This window comes from Vombatus ursinus, unplaced genomic scaffold (assembly GCF_900497805.2).
Source record: "Vombatus ursinus unplaced genomic scaffold, bare-nosed wombat genome assembly UNPS02009824.1, whole genome shotgun sequence".
NCBI classification, from domain to species: Eukaryota; Metazoa; Chordata; class Mammalia; order Diprotodontia; family Vombatidae; genus Vombatus; species Vombatus ursinus.
The window spans coordinates 38386-58845 of NW_020949602.1; the positions used below are offsets into that span (position 1 = coordinate 38386).

General features: G+C 54.4%; 1 protein-coding gene across 1 annotated transcript in view; it reads right to left on the bottom strand.

The window, feature by feature from the left end:
- Window positions 1–20460, bottom strand: part of LRP8 (LDL receptor related protein 8) — a 132287-nt gene that overhangs the window by 16744 nt on the left and 95083 nt on the right. The window contains exons 6-14 of the mRNA XM_027852724.1: window positions 18968–19090; window positions 18192–18314; window positions 14992–15030; window positions 13423–13542; window positions 12392–12517; window positions 10143–10317; window positions 4445–4672; window positions 3690–3808; window positions 129–268 (exon numbers count right to left, since the gene is read on the bottom strand). Of these exons, the coding sequence (XP_027708525.1) occupies window positions 129–268; window positions 3690–3808; window positions 4445–4672; window positions 10143–10317; window positions 12392–12517; window positions 13423–13542; window positions 14992–15030; window positions 18192–18314; window positions 18968–19090 (1193 nt within the window). The remainder of the gene's footprint in view (window positions 1–128; window positions 269–3689; window positions 3809–4444; window positions 4673–10142; window positions 10318–12391; window positions 12518–13422; window positions 13543–14991; window positions 15031–18191; window positions 18315–18967; window positions 19091–20460) is intronic.

Genomic DNA, 20460 nt, shown 5'->3' on the forward strand with positions numbered 1-20460 from the left:
AGCTCTGACATCCCCTGTTCTAAGGCCCCTCCTAGCCTTGACCTCCCCTGTTCTAAGACCCCTCCCAGATCTGACATTCCATGTTCAAAGGTTCCTTCCAGTACTGATATTTGATGTGTTTGGCTTACCTCAAACACTGCAATCCCAAAGGGGTGGCTCAGGGCATCCACAGAGAAGATAAGGACCTTCCGGTTGCCACCATTGAAGTCGATGCTGGAGAGCTGATGCAGCTTGGAGTCCACCCAGTAGAGACGCTGGCTCAGCAAATCTGGCCGGAAAGGAAGGGAGGGGATTTGGGTAAGGTGGGAGGTCTCCATGGAGGCAGAGGGGTGTGGCACAGGGGAGAGCAGGCATCCTGATCAGGAGGACCCAGCTCCCCCAGACATTGCCTTTCCTGTGTGTCAGCAGAGGAGGCTGTGACAGGCCCAGGTCATGGGGAAATGAAAGTGGTCTGAGCTCCAGTGGCAGATGGAAACAAACAAGAAAGTCGAGGAAATGGGCAGCTAAGAGCATGGCCTAAGAGCAGGACTTTCCACTCGGTGAAATGCAGTTAAAGTCTGCACAAGAACAGGGGGCCCCAGCCTGCCTGGTCCCAAAGTCCCCTCCACAGTCCTATCCCATTCTCAGTGCACCTGAGCTCCTGCTTGCAGCCCCACTCACCCACCCAGTATTGTACTGCCTCACTCAATCCCTTGGCTCGTTCTTGGCTCAAGCTGCTGGAACTTACACTACAATGTTTCCTTGTCTTCATTTTGTGCACACTTGTAAACGTAAATGGTATCTCCTCCAGGCAGAGGATAAACTCCTTGAGGACAGGGGCTCTTCCATTTTTGTCTTGGTATGTCAGGGCCTAGCTCAGTGCCTAGGCACACAGGATAGAAGATAAAGATTGAACCTGTGATTTCATTGGCCTGGGGAACTCTTGGCGAGGACATTGCCTCTACCAATTTAGACCAGCACTCTTTCCGTAACTGAAGAGTTTCAGAGTGGTCTAGGGTCACTGAGAACTCCAATAACTTGGCCACAGTCACCCGGTCAAAATATTTCAGAGGCAAGACTTAAACTCGGGTCCTGTCCATCCACTTGTTGGGTTGCCTCGTCTGGCACAAAGAAGGCACTTGAGAAATGTTTGAACCAAGACAGCCCTTGCAGCCTTCTGGGAACTTTAGTTTCTCTTCCAGGCGGGTTTGGGGGACCATGATCTGAGAAGATAGGGCACTCCTCCCACCCTATCGTTTCCAGGGTTGAGCCTGATCTGTTGCATATGGTTCTGGAGCTAGGCCATGGCCAGGCTTTTCTGGGTGACTTTAGCCCAACTCCATTTTATATCGGCTCTATGGAATCTGCCAGAGCCTTTCCTGTTGAGCTCCACACAGGAAGAACTGGGTCCTGCCAGTACTTCAGAAGGTAAAGGTGCGAGTCAAAGCTTTGCCCAAGCTTAATGACCAGCATGGTATTGGGGATCTACCTCTGGGTCCAAGGAGAGCCGGGCAGTCCATTTTCCTCATCTAATTCCCTAATATGGGATAAACTACCAGCTACTGTTGACGCTTCAGTAGCATCCCCCCAAAGAAGCCTACCTGGATTGACTGGAATGTGGCTTATTTTGTCCCATCCAGTTTGGGCCTATAGGAGCAGAGAGTGATCAAACTGCGATGAGGCCTTAAGAGACTTCTGGTTCAACCTCCTCATTTTTTATTTTTAAATTAATTTTAATTTAATTTTAATTTATTTTAATATTAATTTATTTTAAGTTTTCAACATTCATTTCCACAAGCTTTTGAGTTCCAAATTTTCTCCCCATCTTGCTGCAAAGTAGCGCGGCCGCCCTCATTTTTCAGAAGAAGAAGTAGGGGTCCAGAGGGGACAGGTGACTTGTCCAAAGTCACAGAGCGAGAGCAGCAAAGCCTGAACTCAAATCCAGCGACTTCACACTTATCTGACAAAGGAGAAGACAAAGAAGGAATGCGACTTGATGAGTTACACGAGAGAAAGGATTTGAACCCCGGCCCTGGGGCTCTCAAGTCCGGCACTTCTGACTGCACTTATCTGTGAACCAATGACATCGGGGTGACCCCCTGACTCGGACGTGGACTGCAGTGAAGTGAGGCAGAACAGCACCACGTCGTCGGCCTCACTCTCCTCCAGAGTCATCGGAGTCCAGCGGCAGGATGAAAGTCAAGATGCCCGGTCATGGCTGGGGGTTAGCGTCTTTGATGTCAGACCAAGCTTGAAGCGCTCCAGCATGTCTGCTCACCCGCCCATTCCACGGGGGGGATGTCCTGGGTTCGCGGAGACATTGTGGCAATCGGCAGTCTGCCATCAGACGGCTTCCAGGACCCAAAGACCCCAGCGTAGGCATGTCTACAGTGGGGGTCCAATCAGCACCAAGGAAGTTCCGTTGCCACAGGCAGCCCGGTGCCTCCCTCTCTCCACTGGCCCAGCACAAGGAGGCAGCCCCTGAGGACCTGGGGCAGGCCAGGCTTCAAGCCCCTCTGCCTCCCTGGCCCCCAGGGCTTCTGAGGGCTTTGTTTATTGTTAGCAACTGCCACACTGAAGGGATGAAAGATCCATCCCTTCCCTCCCCTCCTTTTGTCCTCTGCCCCAGGGTTTTAACCTTCCTCTTCTGTCCTCCCACAGAACAGTAGGAGGAAAGGCGTTTTTACTCTGACTTCCCGTGGCCTGGCCATTCAGAGCAGCGGTGCAGGAGGCTTCCAGGTCAATTCTGATTCAGTTTTTAAAATGCTCCTTACAACCGAAGTGTCCGAAAGCACGATGGGATGCCTTAGTAAGCAACAGGCTCCGGCCACTGGAGGTCTTCAGAAAGAGGCCCGGGCATGCTGGAGAAAGGGATCTTGTTCAGGCCGTGGCTGGACCAGAGGAGAGGCGGACAGCATGGCGCAACAGAAAGGACCGAATCTGGAGTCAGAAAACCCAGGCTGGCGTCTGGGCTCTGCTACCTTGCTGTTCAGTCACGTCCGGCTCTCTGTGACTCCATTTGGGGTTTTCTTGGTAGAGACGCTGCAGTGGTTTGCCGTTCCTTCTGCGGCTCATTTTACAGATGAGGAAACTGAGGCAAACAGGGTGAAGTGACTTGCCCAGGGTCACACAGCTAGCTGGATTTGAACTCGGGAAGACGAGTCTTCCTGACTCCAGGCCCAATGCTCTATCCACTGAACCACCCAGCTGCCTAATTCTACACAACACAAAGCTGCTTCTGCAGCTTTGTCAAGAAAACCCCAAATGGGGTCGTGGACAGAGTTGGACGCAAGTCGGACAGGACTGAATGACAATATGATGCGAAGAGCTTATAAACACGGAGGAAAGGGCTGGCGGAATGGGCACCACACAGAGCACGCCTACCCCACACACACACACAATGTTCCGCTATACCATGCAGCCTCCAATGATGATGTCATAGGTCTTCTAAAGCACTGCTATCTATGCTTAGTCCACGTCTATTTCTACGTCTATGTGTCTGTGTCTATATCTTTGTTTGGTCCATTCATGTCTTGGCACAATGTTTCTATCAGGTTGTCGGGCTATCTACTGAGTGTATCTGCGTTAGAGTGGACACTTCCAGAAAAGACGGTCTGGGTCCAGAGCGGTGCTGGACATGATGGGATACTTAACAGGCTTCCCAAGACTAGCGATGGCAAAGAGAGGGTCTGGGTCATCTCTAGACTCACCCAGGGTGATCCCATTGGGCCATTCGATGTTGTCCAGAACTAACACCTGCCGGTCCACTCCATTCAGCCCCGATTTCTCAATCTTGGCCCGGTCACCCCAGTCAGACCAGTACATGAACCTAGAAGGGCCAGAGAGGGGAGAGAAACACAGCAATGTAATTTAGCACAATGCTTGGCACAGAGTAAGCACTTAAATATTCATTCATTCGTTCAAGGTCCCACAGTAAAAACCAGGAAGGCCAAAGGGGAAGGGAAGAGAATGAGCATCTCCAGGCTGTCTACCCTGTGTCAGGCCCTGGGCTAAGTGCTTGATAAATATTATCTCGGGGCTTCACAGTGGGCAAGAGAACTTGGACGGGCTCTAGACTTGTACTAAGCACAGGATCCAAGATCGTGAGATCTCAGGAGGAAGGGACTTAGTTTAACCTCCCGCTGTATCAGGGGATCTTCCCACAACGCTCCCAATGGGATCCTTGGACAGCTCTGCCCTCAGGAAGCTCTTCCTCAGACTGAGGCAAAACCTGCCTTTTTGTAGCTTCTTCTATTCACGGATGGATTTGAACCCAGGTCTTCTGATACAAAATCTGGTGCTACAATATTCTACCCCCATTCCATTACTTTCCAGGGGCTGAACAAGCCTGTGGGCCGGTGGGGCCGTTGTTGAGGACACATCCCGCATGGTGCAGGGTCAAGATGGAGCCTGGCTGGCCCTCTCCCCTACTCTCCAGCCTCCTCCCGCCCCAGACGCGACTCACCCGTGGAGTGGGTCCACAGCGATGGCTCGAGGCTCGCTCAGATCGTGGCTGAAGAGAGTCTTTCTGCGGCCACCGTCCACGGTGGCCACGGAGATGGTCTTGTTGCCAGAGTCAGTCCAGTAGAGGTGCTTATGTACCCAGTCGACCGCCAGGCCCTCAGGGGAGTGCAGCTGGCTGTCAATGAGGACCACCTGCTCTGTGCGATCATTGGCCTTGTCGATAAAAGCACTGGAGGGAGCAGAGACTCAGATGGGGGGCCAGGCAGCCACCCAAACAAGCCCAGGGCGGGGCCCCAGTCAGCCCCAGCTGTACCCCGTGCCCACAATGTTCTCATTTCTTACCTCTGACTAATGGGCTCCCTGGCTTTGAGGCTCAGCTCAGGCACTGCCTCCTACAGTAAGCCTACACGGATTGCCTCAGTTCATAGGATGTCCAGAGCACTTCTAGAAGGGCTCTCAGATCTAACTCTTGCATTTTAATGGTAAGGAAACTGAGGCCCATGGGAGGGGAGAGATATGGTTGCGTGGAAGGGCCAGAATTTTGCCATCTCCTTCCAAACCCAACCCTCTTTCCATGGCATCCAGTAGCCTCAGGTAGCTACCATCCTCTCCCCTGAAATGACTTTCTAGCTATAATTTCCTGTGTCTATGTCGTTTTCCCCTAGTAGAATATAAGCTCTGTGAGGGCAGGGACTGTCTTATTTTTGTTTATTAAACATCTGCTAAGTGCCAGGCATTGTGCTAAACACTGGGTACATAAATATTTGCTTAATGAATGGATGGCTGAATCCCTGAGGATACTAAGGAAGTATGGGCTACCTTCCCCACAGGATGACTGGAAGGGCTAAACAAGGTCATTTGGGCTTAGAGAATCACTATAGAAATGTTGGCTCTTGTGATTACTGGAGACGACCTAACCTAACAAGTATTTATTAGGCATCTGCTATGGGCCAGGCTCCAGGACAGGTGCTCGGGCTATGAGGACAAGAATGTAACAGCCCTACCTAGAAGAAGGAAGGAAGGAAGAAGGGAAGAAAGAAAGAGAAAGAGAGGGAAGGAGGAGAAGGAAGGAAAGAAGGAATGAAGGAGGGAGGGAAGAAAGAAGGTAAGGAGGGAGGGAAGAAAGGAGGGAGGGCGGGAAGGAAGGAAGGATTTATTGAGTGCCTACTATATGCCAGGTACTACACTAAGTGCTTTATAAATACTATCTCATTTTACCCTCAAAATGTCTCTGAGGGGTAGATGCTATTATTATCCCCATTTTACAGATGAGAACTGAGGCAAGCAGAGGATAGATGGAGCGCCCGGGGCCACACAGTTAGAAAGCATGGGAGGCCAAATTTGAACTCGCATCTTCCTGACTTCAGGCCCAGCCTCTCCCTACTGAGCCACCTCACTGCCTAATTCTCTAATTCTTCCACTAAAGTGGTGCGCGAATGGTTCACGGTGGTGTGGAGGTGATCCTAGCTTCTCAAAGGCTGTGCCCAGCAGATTGTGAGCCCTAGCCACTGTGAAATTGGTCAAAAATATTTATTAAGCACCTACTATGTGCAAGACATTGTGCTAAGCACTGAAGATACAAAACGAGGCAAAAGACATTTCCTGCCCTCGAGGAGCTTGCAATTGAAAAGGGGAGACAACAGGCAAACAGATGTACAAACAAGCTATGGACGAGATAAATAGGAAATAATTAACAATGGGAAGGCCCTGGAGTTAAGAGAGCTTGGGGAAGGCTTCCTGGGCTTTTAGCTGGGACTTAAAGGAAGCCAGGGAAGGCAGGAGGCAGAGATGAGGAGGGAGAGCATTCCAGGCAGGGGGCACAGCCAGAGGACATGCCCGGAGTCTGGAAATAGAGGGTCTGGTTCATGGAACAGCCAGGGGCTGAGGGTCAATGCACTGAAGAGTACTTGTCAGGGAGTAAGGCATAAGAAGACAGGAAAGGTGGGAGGAACCAGGTTATGAGGGGCTTTGAATGCCAAACCAAGCATTTTGTATTTGATCGTGGAGGTGATTAGGAGTCACTGGAGTTTACTGAGTGGGAGGGAGGTGACGTGGTCAGATCTTCTTTAGGAAGGTTACTTTGGTGGCTGAATGGAGGATGGGTGGGTGTGGGGAGAGACTTGAGGCAGGCAGATCCCCCAGCAGATTATTAATAACTACTAATTAATAAAAATTAATAATTAAAAATATTAATAATCTAGGCATGAGATGATAAGGGTCTACACCCGAGTGGTGGCCATGGCAGAGGAGAGAAGGGCGTATTCAAGAGATGTTACAGAGGTGAAATCAATAGGCCTCGGCAGCAGATTGGAAAGGGGGGGTGAGAAAGAATGAGGAATCCAGGATGGCTCCTACATGGTGAGCCTGAGGGTCTGGAAGGAGGGCATTGCCCTCCACAGTAATAGGGAAGGTTGGGGACAGGGAGGCTTCTGGGAAAAATGTAAGGAGCTCAGTTTTGGACACGCTGAGTTTAAGATGCCTACTGGACACCCAGAGTGAGATGTGTGAAAGGCAGTCGGAGATGTGAGAGTGGAGGTCAGCAGAGAGGTTCAGGGAGGACAGAGCTGAGAGCCAGGGTAGAGGTGGTCATCAAAGCCATGGGAGCTGCTGAGATCACCAAGTGAAGAAGTATAGGAGAAGGGAAGGGGGCCCAGGGGTTAGAGGGCGTGACCCGACTTTGTTGCTCAGTCCTGTCTGACTCTCCGTGACCCCCTTTAGGGTTCTCTTGGCAAAGATGCTGGAGTGGTTCGCCATTTCCTTTTCCAGCTCATTCTCCAAATGAGGAAACTGAGGCAAACAGGGTGACGTGACTTGCCTAGGGTCACACAGCTAGTAAGGGTCTCAAGTCTTCCTGACTCCAGGAGCTCTGTCCACAGCATCGTCGAGTTGCTGTGACCTGGGTGAGGATCCAGCTAAGAACAAGGGGCAGGCCTCTGGTGTGGTCCAGGAGCCCCTGTCCAAGGTCCTGCTGGCTGCTAGGTTGGCTGAGGCTCACTGCCCAAGGCTTAGCCACAAGGAGTTAAATATTTTGGCTACAACAACCCACGAAATCACCTGCTGCTGTGAGTGATGGCTAATGGGGGGCCTGCGCTGATAAAAGTATGGGTTTTCTAAAGTGCTGGTGAATGATGGTGATTAAAGCGGCCCTGAGCTAATCGTCCCCTGGAAAGCCCAGTGGGGAGGGTGGCCTGACCTCAATTCTCCCTAAGACACCGGGATGGCTCTCCGTGACCACAGCCATTCCATCTCTCTGCCTCCTCTCTCCTCTCAGCCAGAGACAACCAAAGTCGTAATTTCTATGGGTAAAAAGATACAACTGATGGGATCACCTGGGGGAGGAGGGAGAAACTGTGACTTGGGAATGATGTGAGTGGATCAGAGAGGCCCCTCGGGAGTGCAGAAAGCACCCTGGGCTTGGGGACCAGAGCCCTGAGTTTGAATCCTGGCTGACTCTTATTAGCTGTGTGACTTTGGGCGAGTCACTTTGCTACAGAGACCTGAATTTGGAGCCAGGAAGGCCTGGGTTTGAATCCTGTCTCAGACACCAGCCGTGAAACCACAGGCAAGCCCCTCCTCTCTAGACCTCAGTTTCCTCCTCTGTAAAGTGAGGGGATCAGACCCACTGACCTCCTTCCATCCTATAACTTCCTGGAATCCCAGGCTGCCTGTCTATAAAATGGGTATAGTCACGCTCATGCCACCTTCCTTTGGATCCCCAGTGTGGACCAGTGCCTGCACACAGCAGGAGCTTAATAAATACCTGCTGATTGGCTGACTGCCGCCTGCAAAGGGTTCTTAGGGAGACAGCACTTTTCGAGCCCAGAGGTCCCAGCCTCCCCTCCAGGGCTCTGGGGAGGAGCGCTCCCTGGCAAAGAATGAGGCTGATCTGGGACAAGGTCAGAGCAGCAGGGGGCTGCCGAGCCGGAACCTGGTCCAGCAGGGCTCTGTAAACGTCGTTCAGTGACTCTGTTGGGTTTGGGGATGGCCAGGTCCCAGGGGAGGCCGACCTCGGGCTGGAAGGCATTTCACAGGTCACCTGGGCCAGCCCGGACAGAGCAGCCTCCACACTGAGGACAGCCGCGGCTCTACCGGCCTCCTGGTCACGCTGCTGACCCACACTGACCATGGAGCCATTAAAGCCTCCAAGGAGACCCTCCCATGTCCAGGCACACGTCCACAATGGCCTTGGGAAACTGACCCCTAACATGTGCAGGGCTGGCCACTAGTAACACCTTCATACTAAACGGGGCTGTCAGTGTGGGGGCCAGTCGGGGCTCCCACACGTAGAACATGGGGTCTTAGCCTTCTCCCATGCATTCCCCACTGCAGCCACCAGGTGGCAGCAGAGCCACTCACATGATAACCTAGAATACTAACAGCCCCAGTCACGCTAAGGCCTCACAGTCTCGGGCTGGAAAGTACCAGAGGCCCCTGAGGCTGATAAGTGTTCACAGAGGTAGGAAGTGGCAGAGCTGGGATTCAAACTCAGGTCTTTGGATTCCTCCTGCCGGGCCTCGGGTCCAGAGAATAGGGTTGGGGTGGGGGGAGGGGAGAGACACGGACTGGACACTGGGCTTTGAGTCAATTATCCTGGATCTGAATTCCAGTTTTGCCACCTGCTAACTGGGTGACTGAGGAGGAAACTGAAGCCCAGAAAAAGGAAGCGGCCTGCTCAAACAACAAGCATTTACTGCTGTTGCTCAGTTGGGCCCGACTCTCTGTGACCCTATCTGGGGTTTTCTTTTCTTTTTTTTTTTTTAAGGCAATTGGGGTTAAGTGACTTGCCCAGGGTCATACAGCTAGTAAGTATCTGAGACCAGACTTGAACTCTGGTCCTCCTGACTCCAGGGCTAGTGCTCTATCCACGATGCCATCTAGCTGACCTAAGATCATCCCCCCACTTTTTTTTAGTAAGGCAACCAGGGTTAAGTGACTTGCTTAGGGTCACGTAGCTAATACGTATCACGTGTCTGAGGCTGGATTTGAACTCAGGTCCTCCTGACTCTAGGGCCAGTGCTTTATCCACTATGCCACCTAGCGGCCCCCATGTGGGGTTTTCTTGGCACAGATACTGGAGCGGTTTTGCCATTTCCTTCTCCAGTTCATTTTACAGATGAGGAAACTGAGGCAAACAGGGTGAAGTGACTTGCCCAGGAGACGCTGTCAGACCCTCCCAAGACAGAAAGCCACCGACTCCAGGCCGGGGGATGGACTGTGGCTCTGTCATTCGAGGCCCACGCTGGTGGGGTTTTGGGCAGTTGATCACCAAAGGCCTGGCCCCCAGAGGACGGGCATTTCTGGTCATGGTAACTCCCCAAGATGCCAGATCGTGCCACAGGGAGGCTGCAGTCTGTAAAGAGGGGAGTGAGGACCCACCCTGCAGGAATCGCACATCTCTGAGATGTGTCAATGTGCCTTAACACGCAGTCTTCAAGGATGACCAATGAAATCGGGAGAGCTGGGTTCTAATTCTGACCCTGACGTTTCCTAGCTGTGTGACCATTGAGGGCTGGGCTTTCTGAGCCTCAGTTCCTTCAGTAAGAGTGGGGATGCTAACACCCTCATTACCCACTCATCTCTGAGCCTCCATTTGTCATCTGTGAAATGGGGGCACATACACTCCCCATTGCTCATCTCCTCGGGCCAGGCGGGCAGCCCCGCTGCCTCTGGAGCTGGCGCGAGGCGGGGCCAGAGCTCACCTGTAGATCTTGCGGTAGAAGAGGTCGCACCAGTAGATGCGGTTAGTGGCCACCTCCACGTCCAAGGCCACCACGTTCTTGAGCATGGGGATGAGGGGTGAGTAGTCCCGCTTGCCCAGGTTTATCCTGCGGACTTCGTGGCGGTTGGTGAAGATCAGGGAGGGGCTGGTGCCTGCTGAGGAGGCCGCGGAGCAGGTCAGAGGGAGCGGGGCCGGCGCGGGCTGGCTCTCCTCTTTTCTCTGTCCCTCTGTCTCTCCCCCCTTGTCTCTCTCTCCCCTCTCTCTTCTCTTCATCTCTCTCTCTCTTCTCTCTCTCCCCTCTCTCTCATCTCTCTTTCTCTCTCATCTCTCTCTCCCCTTTCTCTCTCTCTCCTTTCTCTTCTCTCCATCTTTCTCTTTCTCTTCTCTCCCCCTCCCTTCTCTCTCATCTCTCTCATCTCTCTCTTCTCATCCTTCTCTCTCTCCCCTTTCTCTTTGCTCCATCTCTTTCTCCTCTCCCTTCTCTCTCTTCCTCTCCCTCCCCTCTCTCTCATCTCTCTCTCATCTCTCTCTCCCCTTTCTCTTCTCTTCACCTCTCTCTCTGTCTCTCTCTCCCTTCTTCTCTCTCTTCTTTCTCCTCTCATTTCTCTCTCTCCCCCTTCTCTTCTTTCCATCTCTCTCTTTCTCCTCTCTCTCCCTTCTCTCTCTCTTCCTCTCCCCTCTCTCTCATCTCTCTCTCTTCTCTCCTCTCTGTGTCTCTGTCTCTCTCTCCCCCTTTCTTTGTCCTCTCATCCATCTCTCTCCGTCTCTCTCTCTCTTCCTCTCACTCCCCTCTCCTCATCTCTCTCTCTCTCTTCTCTCTCTTTGTGTCTCTGTCTCTCTCTCCCCCTTTCTTTGTCCTCTCCTCATTGCTCTCTCCCTCTCTGATTGTTTCTGATTATCCTCAGTCCTCCTCCTCCATGGGGACCTCTCTGCTTACCGCAGGCTCTGCCGTCCCTGCTCCCCACCTGCCAGCACCCTAACCTCCCTTCCTCCCGCTCTCCCTCAGATCCCCATCTCCTCCTCCTCTCCTTCTGGCTCCCAGTCGCCCTCCCCACTTCTCCCCACCTTTAGTTCCTTAACTGGAGGTTAAGAAAACCCGCTCCTTAGTTCTCAATCCCCAACCTAAATTCTTCTCTCCCTTCCCCCTTTCATCCCCTGCCCCCCCAAGCTCCCCCTACTCCCCAGGCTCCAATCACAGCCTCACAGGCCAGGGCACCGTCTCGGGAAGGTTTTCCCCAAGGCCACCCCACTGTGGGCCCCAGAATGTCAGGGCACCTAGACGCAGGGCCCACGGAGTCGGCCTCGACGTGACGCCTGTGACTACACACATGTGCGTGCACACATACGCTGCCTCTGCATCTTCTCTCTCTGCCCCCTCCTCTTCCTCCCTCTCTCCCAGCCTCCCAATGCCCCCAGCCCATTCCAGCCCTGCTCCCCGACTTCCACAGGCTCGGGGGAGGCCCTCTTTATGTGCATTTACATAGTCCGGCATTTGGCCCTAACTCAATGGTGAGTCAGTTTCCCCACCTGTAAAGTGGACGTCCAAGCGTTAGCTCTAGGCTCTTGGGAGGACCAAACGAGACAATGGATATGAACGGGCTTAGAAAGAGGAAAACAGCCGTCTGGGTGTGGACAGTTGTCATTATTGTGAGTGTGCACATGTGCCCTGTGTCACATGTGTGCGCTGCGTGATGCTGGGCAGAGTACCAGGGTCCTGAGTTCCCTATTTGTGAGACCTTAGGCAAGTCCCTCCCCCTCTCCAGGCCTCAGTTTCCCCAGCTGTACAATGAAGGGACAGGGCTGGATGACCGAGGCTTTGCCCCTCAGCTCCATCATCATGAAGTCAGGGTGAGAGGGCACCAGTAGGCAGTGCCTGGGGACCAGCTCGTCCCCCAGCCGGGTGCCCCTGTCTCTCCGGGTCTCAGCAGCCTCCTCTGTAAAATGGGAGCGATCCTCTGCCTGCCTAAAGGCAGCACAGGAATAGGCTCCTGGAGGTGCCCCCAGCTCTGCGGTCTGGGGTTGGAGGGCCCATGCCCGCGTGTGACCCCATGGATGCCGGATGCGCTCCCGCCCTCGGGCCCCCCTCAGCCTCCATGTCCCTGCCTGGCGCCCACTTCGTCCTGCCGTCCGGGGCCGAGCCTGGCCGGGCCCATCCTTCTCACGGGACGGCCTCCAGGCCGCCGGTCCTGGGGGAGGTGGGTGCACCTCCCACCCCTCCCCTGGCCTTACCCGCGGCTTTGCAGTTCTTGGAGAGCGCGTCCATCTCATAGCCTGGGTGGCATTCGCATTTGAAGTAGCCCTTGTAGTTGATGCAGATCTGGCTGCAGGCGTCCGGGTTGTCACACTCATTGATGTCTGGGGGGAGGGGAGGCACAGGCACCCATCAGAGACCCCACCCCCACGGCTCCCGGCCAGGGGTCCCCGACCCTGGCGCATGCGCTCCCGTGGGCTCTGAACCATCCGCCAACAAGGGGACACACAGAAGACCCGAGCCAGGTGCAGGGAAGGAAATACCGAGCCTTGAAGTCAGGGATTCTGGCTCTGACGTTTGCTGGGGCCTCAGTGTTCCCATCTATAAAACGGGGACACGAACACTTCCAGAGTGCTACAGAAACGTGAATTGTTACGACCGTCGTTTTACCAGACGATTCAGGGGAACGGCTCATGAACAGAGATTGGATGAGAATGGCGCATCATGGGCAAAAAAGGCTTTCAGAGGACAGCGGTGTGGCCCAGGGCCAAGCCGCCACCCTCGGCGCCTCACTACCCACACCAGAGGATTGTTCTGTAAAACAATGGCGCCCAGAGCCAGATGCCATCCTCTCGGTGGGCTCTGACTGGCAGAGGTCAGAGGGACCCTCCCCTCCCTGGTCCGGGCAGTTCTGCCCCTCCAAGACTGCACTGGCTTTTGTGAATGCCACACCACACCGCTGCCACTACTGAGCTTGCGGTCCACTACAACCCCCAGATTTTTTTCCAAACTGCTCAATAGCTTAGACCAAACTTCTGAGGTGCAGACTCTGGTTCTGGGATGACAATTAACACAAATGTTTTGTTTTTTTCTTTAAATTCAGGTCCTCTGACATCTCTCCCAGCTCATACTGAGCTTGTGGTCAAAAGGCTTTGTATGGACTGCTGGGGTCATCTTTCAGGAGCAGCGTTCCAGAGGAGACGCCTGTCGAGTGGGGCTGAGGCCTCCAGCAGGTGAAGATACCCGGTGGATCACTACGTCTCCATCCCTCCCGGCCCCAGGGCCTCACCTCCGCAGGTCTTTTTGTCCAGCAGCTCATATCCTGGCGGGCACTCGCAGGCGTAACCGATCTTCAGGTCCTTACAAATGTGGGAGCAGCCGCCATTATTGTGGGCACACTCGTTAGCCTCTGGAAGAAGAAAAACGGATCTGAGGCTCTTGGGGCCACAGTGGACCCGGGGTGAGGGGCTGCTAAGGAGTTGGGAGGCACCCAGGGTGCATTGAGAGGGGTCAGGCGCCAAGTTCCTTAGAACTCAGCTTCCTTCTAGCTCTTAATTTGTCTCAGCTCTGGGAGAGGGCAAAGGGAGGCCCAGGCCTCCCCTTCCCAATCCAACTTTGACTCAGCCCCCTTCTCTCTCTCTCTCTCTCTCTCTGCGGGGTTCCTAGAAACCCAAGTATCTGGCCCTTTGCCAAGAATTGAAGAACTCCTAAATGCAGTGGGAATCCCAGCTGCACCCTCCCTGGCAGGTAGCCATCTACCTCCTCTTGAATACTTCAAGTGACAGGGGGTTCACTACCTGTTATGGCAGCTCCTTCACTTCTGGCCAGATCTCATTGTGAGAAAGTTCTTTCTGCCATCCAGACTATATTGGCTTTTTTGTGATCTCCCCCCAAAACTCCTGTGTTTCTCCCCCAGGGCCAAACAGGATAAGGGTAAGGATTCCTCTCCACACCTCAGCCATCCAGGCCGCCACTTTAGCCCTCCTGAGTTAATTCTGGAGTTAGTCCCTCCAGGCCAAACAGGCCTCCTCGGGCCGGTTACCAGCCCATTCACCATCCTGTCCTGGACCCACACCCTTGTCAACATCCTTCTTGAGATGCAGTACCCAGGAGGCAACCCTGGGCACAGCAGACGGGGTCTAACCAGTGTGGAAGATAACAGTCTATCAGATCCTAAGGAAGCTGTCCAGTCCAACCCCTCATTTTACAAAGGGGAAAACCGAGGCCCAGAGAATTTGAGCAAAAGTCCCAAAGTCCCACAGGCATAAATTGAACTCAGGTCACCCTGACTCTAGAGTCAGGCTCTTTTCAATGTACTACACTGCCTTCTGTGACAGCTATGCCTTGTAGGGCAGCATTAGAGTTGGAGAGGCTTTTAAATAACCATATCATACTGAAAGCTCATATTAGAGCTAGTGGTCAACTAAGAGCCTCAGATCTTTTTCTTTTGACCTACTGCTTACCTAAGGCTAGCCGCCCCTTTCCCATCTTCTCCTTATGGAGTTTGTTTATTGGAACTTCATCCCTTCCCAGGCCCTTGATCCAGACCTGAACCCCCCCCCCCCCCAGTTGTTTGCCTCTTCCTTCCAGGCAGGCGTGCACAGAAGCATTTGGGTCTGGGGGTGGTGGAAGGGGGAGGCTGCTCTCTGCGTCAGTGCCTGCTGAAGCTTGGGGCCATTCCCAAACCCACCCTCCGGCTTCCTCCGCCCTGGGGCAGCCCCCGCAGCAGCTGCAGGCGCTCACACCACGCACAGCAGGTGGCCTCCCCGGCCATGCAAAGGCAGCTCTGTCAGCCCTGCCCCCTCCAGGGTCATGCACAGCCAGAGTGCCCCAAGCCATGCAGAGACAAGTGTGTTACCCCTGGACCGCCTCTTCCTTCCCCAGGCCGCTGTCGGAACTGAAATGACAATGACCGTGATGACGGCGACATCTCCCATTCCTGCCATGCACAGGCTTACAAAGCACTTTCCACAATACAGCCTGTGCAGAAAGGAAGCACCGGTACACTGCTCCCATTTTACAGATGGGGAAAGCTGATGGCTTGCCCAGAGCAAAGGGCAAAGTCAGCATTCCCATAAAGGTCTTCTCACTTCCAAGCCCCTGCAGTGCCTTCGGTGGGGTCCCCCGGGAGTCTAGCTGCCTGGAGGCCCCGCCTCATTCAGGAGCCGGGTCTCCCAGGCCTTCCTGAACCCCAGAGACAGAAGGATGCCGTCGGGGGATGAAGGATGCTCAAGAGCCAGGCAGGAGCAGGGAGCCCAAGGGCATGGCCCTCAGGGACTGAGCTACACAGGACACAGAGAAGGTCACTGCCCCATTCACCAAAACATGGATTTATTTCAAAAATGTCTCCTGGCATCTTTCGCTTCTCCATCGCCTTCATCTCCCCTCTCCCAGTGATTGGGAGTCAATCCTGAGGCTCTAGGACCCACCTCTCTCCACTTCCCACCTCTCACCAGCATCCTCAGCTAAGACGGTCCTTCACTGTTCATGTCTCCAAACTCCCCGAGGGGGACCAGAACTGGCTTGTTTGGGACCCTGGGAGGAGTCTGGGGAGGGGGAGGGAGGGGTCCCCTTCCCAAGCCTTTGCCAAAGGCAGTGAATGACCCTAACAGAGTCTCAGGGAATCCTGGGTCACAAATATCATTGGGTGGCTTGGAGACTGCGGGATCATCAGAGATGGAGTTGGAATGAACCTCTGGGGTCTAGTCTGACCCTCTCATCTTAGAGTTGAGGAGTTCTGAGGCCCTGATGCTTGAAATTACTTGTCCAAGTCACCCAGATGATTAGCAGCAGAGGCCCTGAGGGGCGACCCCAGGGGTCTGGACAGGAAGTGCCTCTGTGGGCCAAGGAAGCAGGTCAGGGCTCCCAGAAGCCCCCAGCAAGAACCCCAAACCTGACACAGGGTCACAACACTTTTCCCAACATACATGGACCATGCTCACACAAACACACACCCATGCACGCTTCACTTGGGTAAGTCATGCAAGAGAGAGGGAGGAAGAGAAGAAGTTTAATGGGTTAATGTCCCCTGGCTGACTTCTGTGCCTCCAGGGGATACGGTGAGAGGGGTGAAAGGCGGAAGGGGGGGTCTGGCCCCTTCTCTGGAAGGTTCTGCCATGTCCAGGAGGGCTCACTCTCAGTAGGACAGGGCGGGCTCCCTGTCAGAGCTGAAGGGGACCCAGGGGCAGCTGGCTCACCTTGGGCCTGAGTAAGAGCCAATACCTCTCTGACTTGTGACAGGAAAGGTACTTTGGGACCCCCTCCCATGCTTGGGAAGGATCTCCTGACACTGTCCCTCACACTGCCGCTTTGTGACTTCCGTCCACCACTTAACCCGCTCGTCTGCCCTCTGGGGTCGGGCCATGCAAGGCTACCCACAGCCCTCCAAATAGCTGGGGACAGCTGTCACGTCCCCCCTCGGGACGAGGCGCCCCTACTTTCTCCAAGGATCCTCAAAGAGCAGGATCTCCAGCCTCCTAGGCGTCCTTTTTTGGGTGAATCCCAGTCTATCAAAGTCCTCTGTAAAGGAAGGGGGGACCTATTGCATTGCTCTGTTAGGTGGCGGGCCTCCATTGAAAGAGGAGCCCAAGGCTGCATTAGCTCTTCTGGCTGCTGTATTCTACTGTCGGTTAACGTTAGGCTTGTGGTCAAGTAGGACCCTCAGGTCTTTTCCCTACAAAAAGCTTTCTAGCTCTACCTCTCCCTACCTCTACTTGTACAGTTGGTTCATTGAACCTAAGGACAGAACTTTATATTTATATTATTATATTTATACTGTGTTAGCTCAAAGCCAGACGACTGTGGCTCCCCCACCCCTCCACTGGTCCTTTATATTAGACCCAAACGGGCAGTTTGGGGGAAGGCATGGTGAAGCGCTCTCCTCCCAGATGATGGAGTCTCTGTCCCATAACTCAGATTCGGAGGCATGGTCGGGGCTGGGACTCATTCCGCTTTCTTAACCAAGTTCAAAGACGTGGCCAATGTTAGGGCCAGAACCACAATGCTCAGGACCCATCCTTGGGGCAGCGGGGGATGCGAGGAGGGAATGACCCCCCTGGGCCCAATCCTGGAATCTGGCTAGATCCCATGTTCCCCCTCAATCCCCTGGCCTACCTTTCTGGGAGCTTGGCTTGGCAAGGTAGGCACTGAGACCCAACCAGCCAGGGCAACCACCTCTCCACCTACCCAGGCCAATGCTCCCCAATCCTTCCGTCTTCCTGTTCCTGATTATTCAGCTATTCAAGCCCCCCACCTTCCCCTCACGGACCTCTCTCCCTTCTGACCTCAAGCAGCCGTGACCTTTAAGCTGACTTTATTTTTCAAATTTCATAGGCTCATAGTTCCATACTTGGAAGAGACCTCAGAGGCCAACCTCCTCATTTAAAAAAAAGGAAATTGAGGCCCAGAGGGGTCCATGGGGTTCTAGGCCTACACCCTGCTCCTCCGTGTTACAAAGGAGGCCCGTGTTCTTACCTTTTGCCTACTCCTTGCCAATTATACTAATGGCTCCTCACTGAATCTGAGCTAAAGACGAATTGTGGATCTGAAGCAGGACTCCCCACCCCTTCTAAGGCATCTCCCGTAAGTGGTCACTCAGCTGCTGCTTAAATACATTCAGTGACGGGGACCTCACCATCTACCAGGGAGACGCTTCATCCGCTCCCTGACAAGCCCAGACTGGCTCATGGTTCATGATCTTTTTTTCTTGATGTGGAAGTTGCCTGTGTAGGGCTAAGACCCTTGCTACATCAGCAGGACAGGGGAAGCCACAGAGAGAGAGAGAGAGAGAGAGAGAGAGAGAGAGAGAGAGAGAGAGAAGGAGAGCCCCACTGTGGAGCATGGAGCGAGGGCACAGGCAGAGAGAGGCTGAGGGCAGCAGAGCTGGAAGGGATCTGAGGGCAGAGACCACATCCCCTGTTATTCCAAAGGCAGGAAGGCTGGAGACGTTAGGTGACCTGCCCAAGGTCACACAGTGAATTAGTTGGGAGCAGAGGGCAGAGCAGACAGGGCAGAGCCCTGGAGAGCAGCGGGGGGACAGGGTCGGGGTGGGGGCCGTACCACATTCTTTCATCGGCTCATCAGACCCGTCGCGGCAATCTGCGCGACCATCGCACACTTTGCTGCTGTCCACGCACTCGCCACTCTTACAATGAAACTTGCTGGGACTTTCACATGTGGATTCTGTCAGGTCGGACAAGAGAGCAAAGTCTGTTAGGCTGCTGGGGACGGGGCAGAACCAGGCCCAGGGCACGTCCAGGCATGAAGAAGATACCAAAAGGGGCTGGCAAGGGGCTGAGCCTCCCGCCAGCCTTTAGGACAGAAAGGTTTCTGGCTCATTTCCTCAACAAAACCCCCCACAAGTGGTCGTGTGGCCTTGCTCGGCGTACTTCCAGGATGAGGAAGGCTGCCCTTCAAAGGCAGAGCACTCCTCTGGGACAGCTGGAATGGGACTAAGGTCTACCTCTCTGGACCTTCCTGGGTCGGCCTCATCCCCCCACCCTGGATCCGAGGAGGTCTGGGTCACGCTAGGGCTGCATCCTGCTCAGAGGCCCCTCCCAGACAGATCAGACACCCAGCCAGATCAGACACCCAAAGTCGGCCTGGGACTGAGCCACCCTCTAGCAGGCCCTGAAAGGTCTAAAGTGTGGGCTTCATTGGCATCTGGAGAACCCCTAGTACAAGAGCTAGGAGACCCCCACTGAGGCCTCTGAGCCTCCCCCCAGGCCCGGCACCCAATCCGGAGGCCCCGCCTCCCTGGCCTCCTCCATGGGGCATCTGGCCATCCAACGCAAGGTCAGAAGAAGTCCCCATCACCCCACTCCTGCAGGACGTACCCTGCAGGCAGCCGACCTCATCACTGCCATCGGGGCAGTCCGGCTCTTGGTCGCAGCGCTTGGCCCCCTGGACACAGGTCCCGTCTGCACACTGGAATTCCTCGGCGCGGCAGGACACCACAGCTTCAGAGAGGGGGAGAGGAGACACGGAAAGGATCACACAGGGAAACACAGACCTCTCACCATTGGGCAACTTGGCAAAGATGCAGGGGAACCCTTCCCACTTAGCTGAGAAAACGTGCAGGCTTTGGCCCAGAGCTCTGGGACCTCCCTAAGCAGGGTGGTGGTGCCAGTGCTCAGGGAGTAGGGCCGCAGGTTTCCCTGCCAAGGCCTTCACCCCCACTCTGGGATGGCTCTCGTGGGCAGAGCTAATACCAGCCTCCCCCAGGCTTGTGGTTCTGCCCTCCAAGGCCAAGCAGAGCTCAGGCCCTCGGCCTCCACCAGGCCACTTTGTGGATTCCCACTACACAGACTTGGTCATTCCCATGGTAGAACTGTAGAGGTGGAACCAGGCTTTGAGATCGGCTCACCTGAGTGACCTTAGGTAAGTCCCTGGACCTCGGCTCAATAATCCTATGATCTTGGGTCTGTGATATGAGGGGGTGGGGAGAGATGACCTCCCCGCTCCCCGTGAGCCTAAGGCTAATCCCTCTTCCACATGAGGGCCGAAGACAGCTATCACATCTCACCCAAATCTTCCTTAATCCAGGCTAAACAGGCCTAGTTGGCTCCTTTAATTAAATCCCCGGATGGCACAGCCCCCAGGCCCCTCACCATCCTGACTACCCTTCTTTGGACATCCTCCAATGGATCCACATCCTTCTTAAATTGAACGCAAGCCTCCAGCTGGGGCCCAGCCAGGGCAGGGGACAGAGGGACAATAGCCTCTCTTATTCTGAGAACAGGGGGACAGGGAGACGCCACTAAGCCAGGGATGGCAGCGTGGCATGGCAGAGGCAGGCCAGGGGCATGCCCACTTCTCAGTGATTGACCGGTAATATGGGATGGATTTGGAAACCGCCTCGGTTAGACTAAATGACCCTCAGGCTCCTTGAAGCTCTAAATTCTCCATGCCCCCTCTGGGCGCCCCCAAATGAGGTGAGATGATCTCCCCTTCCCCAGGGGGCCCCAGCACATCGCCAGGACCTCTCCTTCAGAGCCCTCTTTTCCCTCATATCACTATCTGCACACATTTCAGGGGCGGTGGCTCCTTAGGAATGGCCCGCAATGCCCACCAGGCCTCTCCAGAGTGCCGCGGAAGTGAGATGATTTGCCCAGGGGCAGCTAGGTGGTGCCACACTGCACAGAGCGCTGGCCCTGCAGTCAAGAAGACCCAAATTCAAATCTGCCCTGAGACATTTCCTAGCTGTGTCACCCTGGGCAAGTCCCTTAACTCGGTTTCCTCATCTGTAAAATGAGCCAGAGAAGGAATGGCAAACCACTCCAGTGTCTTTGCCAAGAAAACCCCAAGTGGAGTCACGGAGAGTCAAACA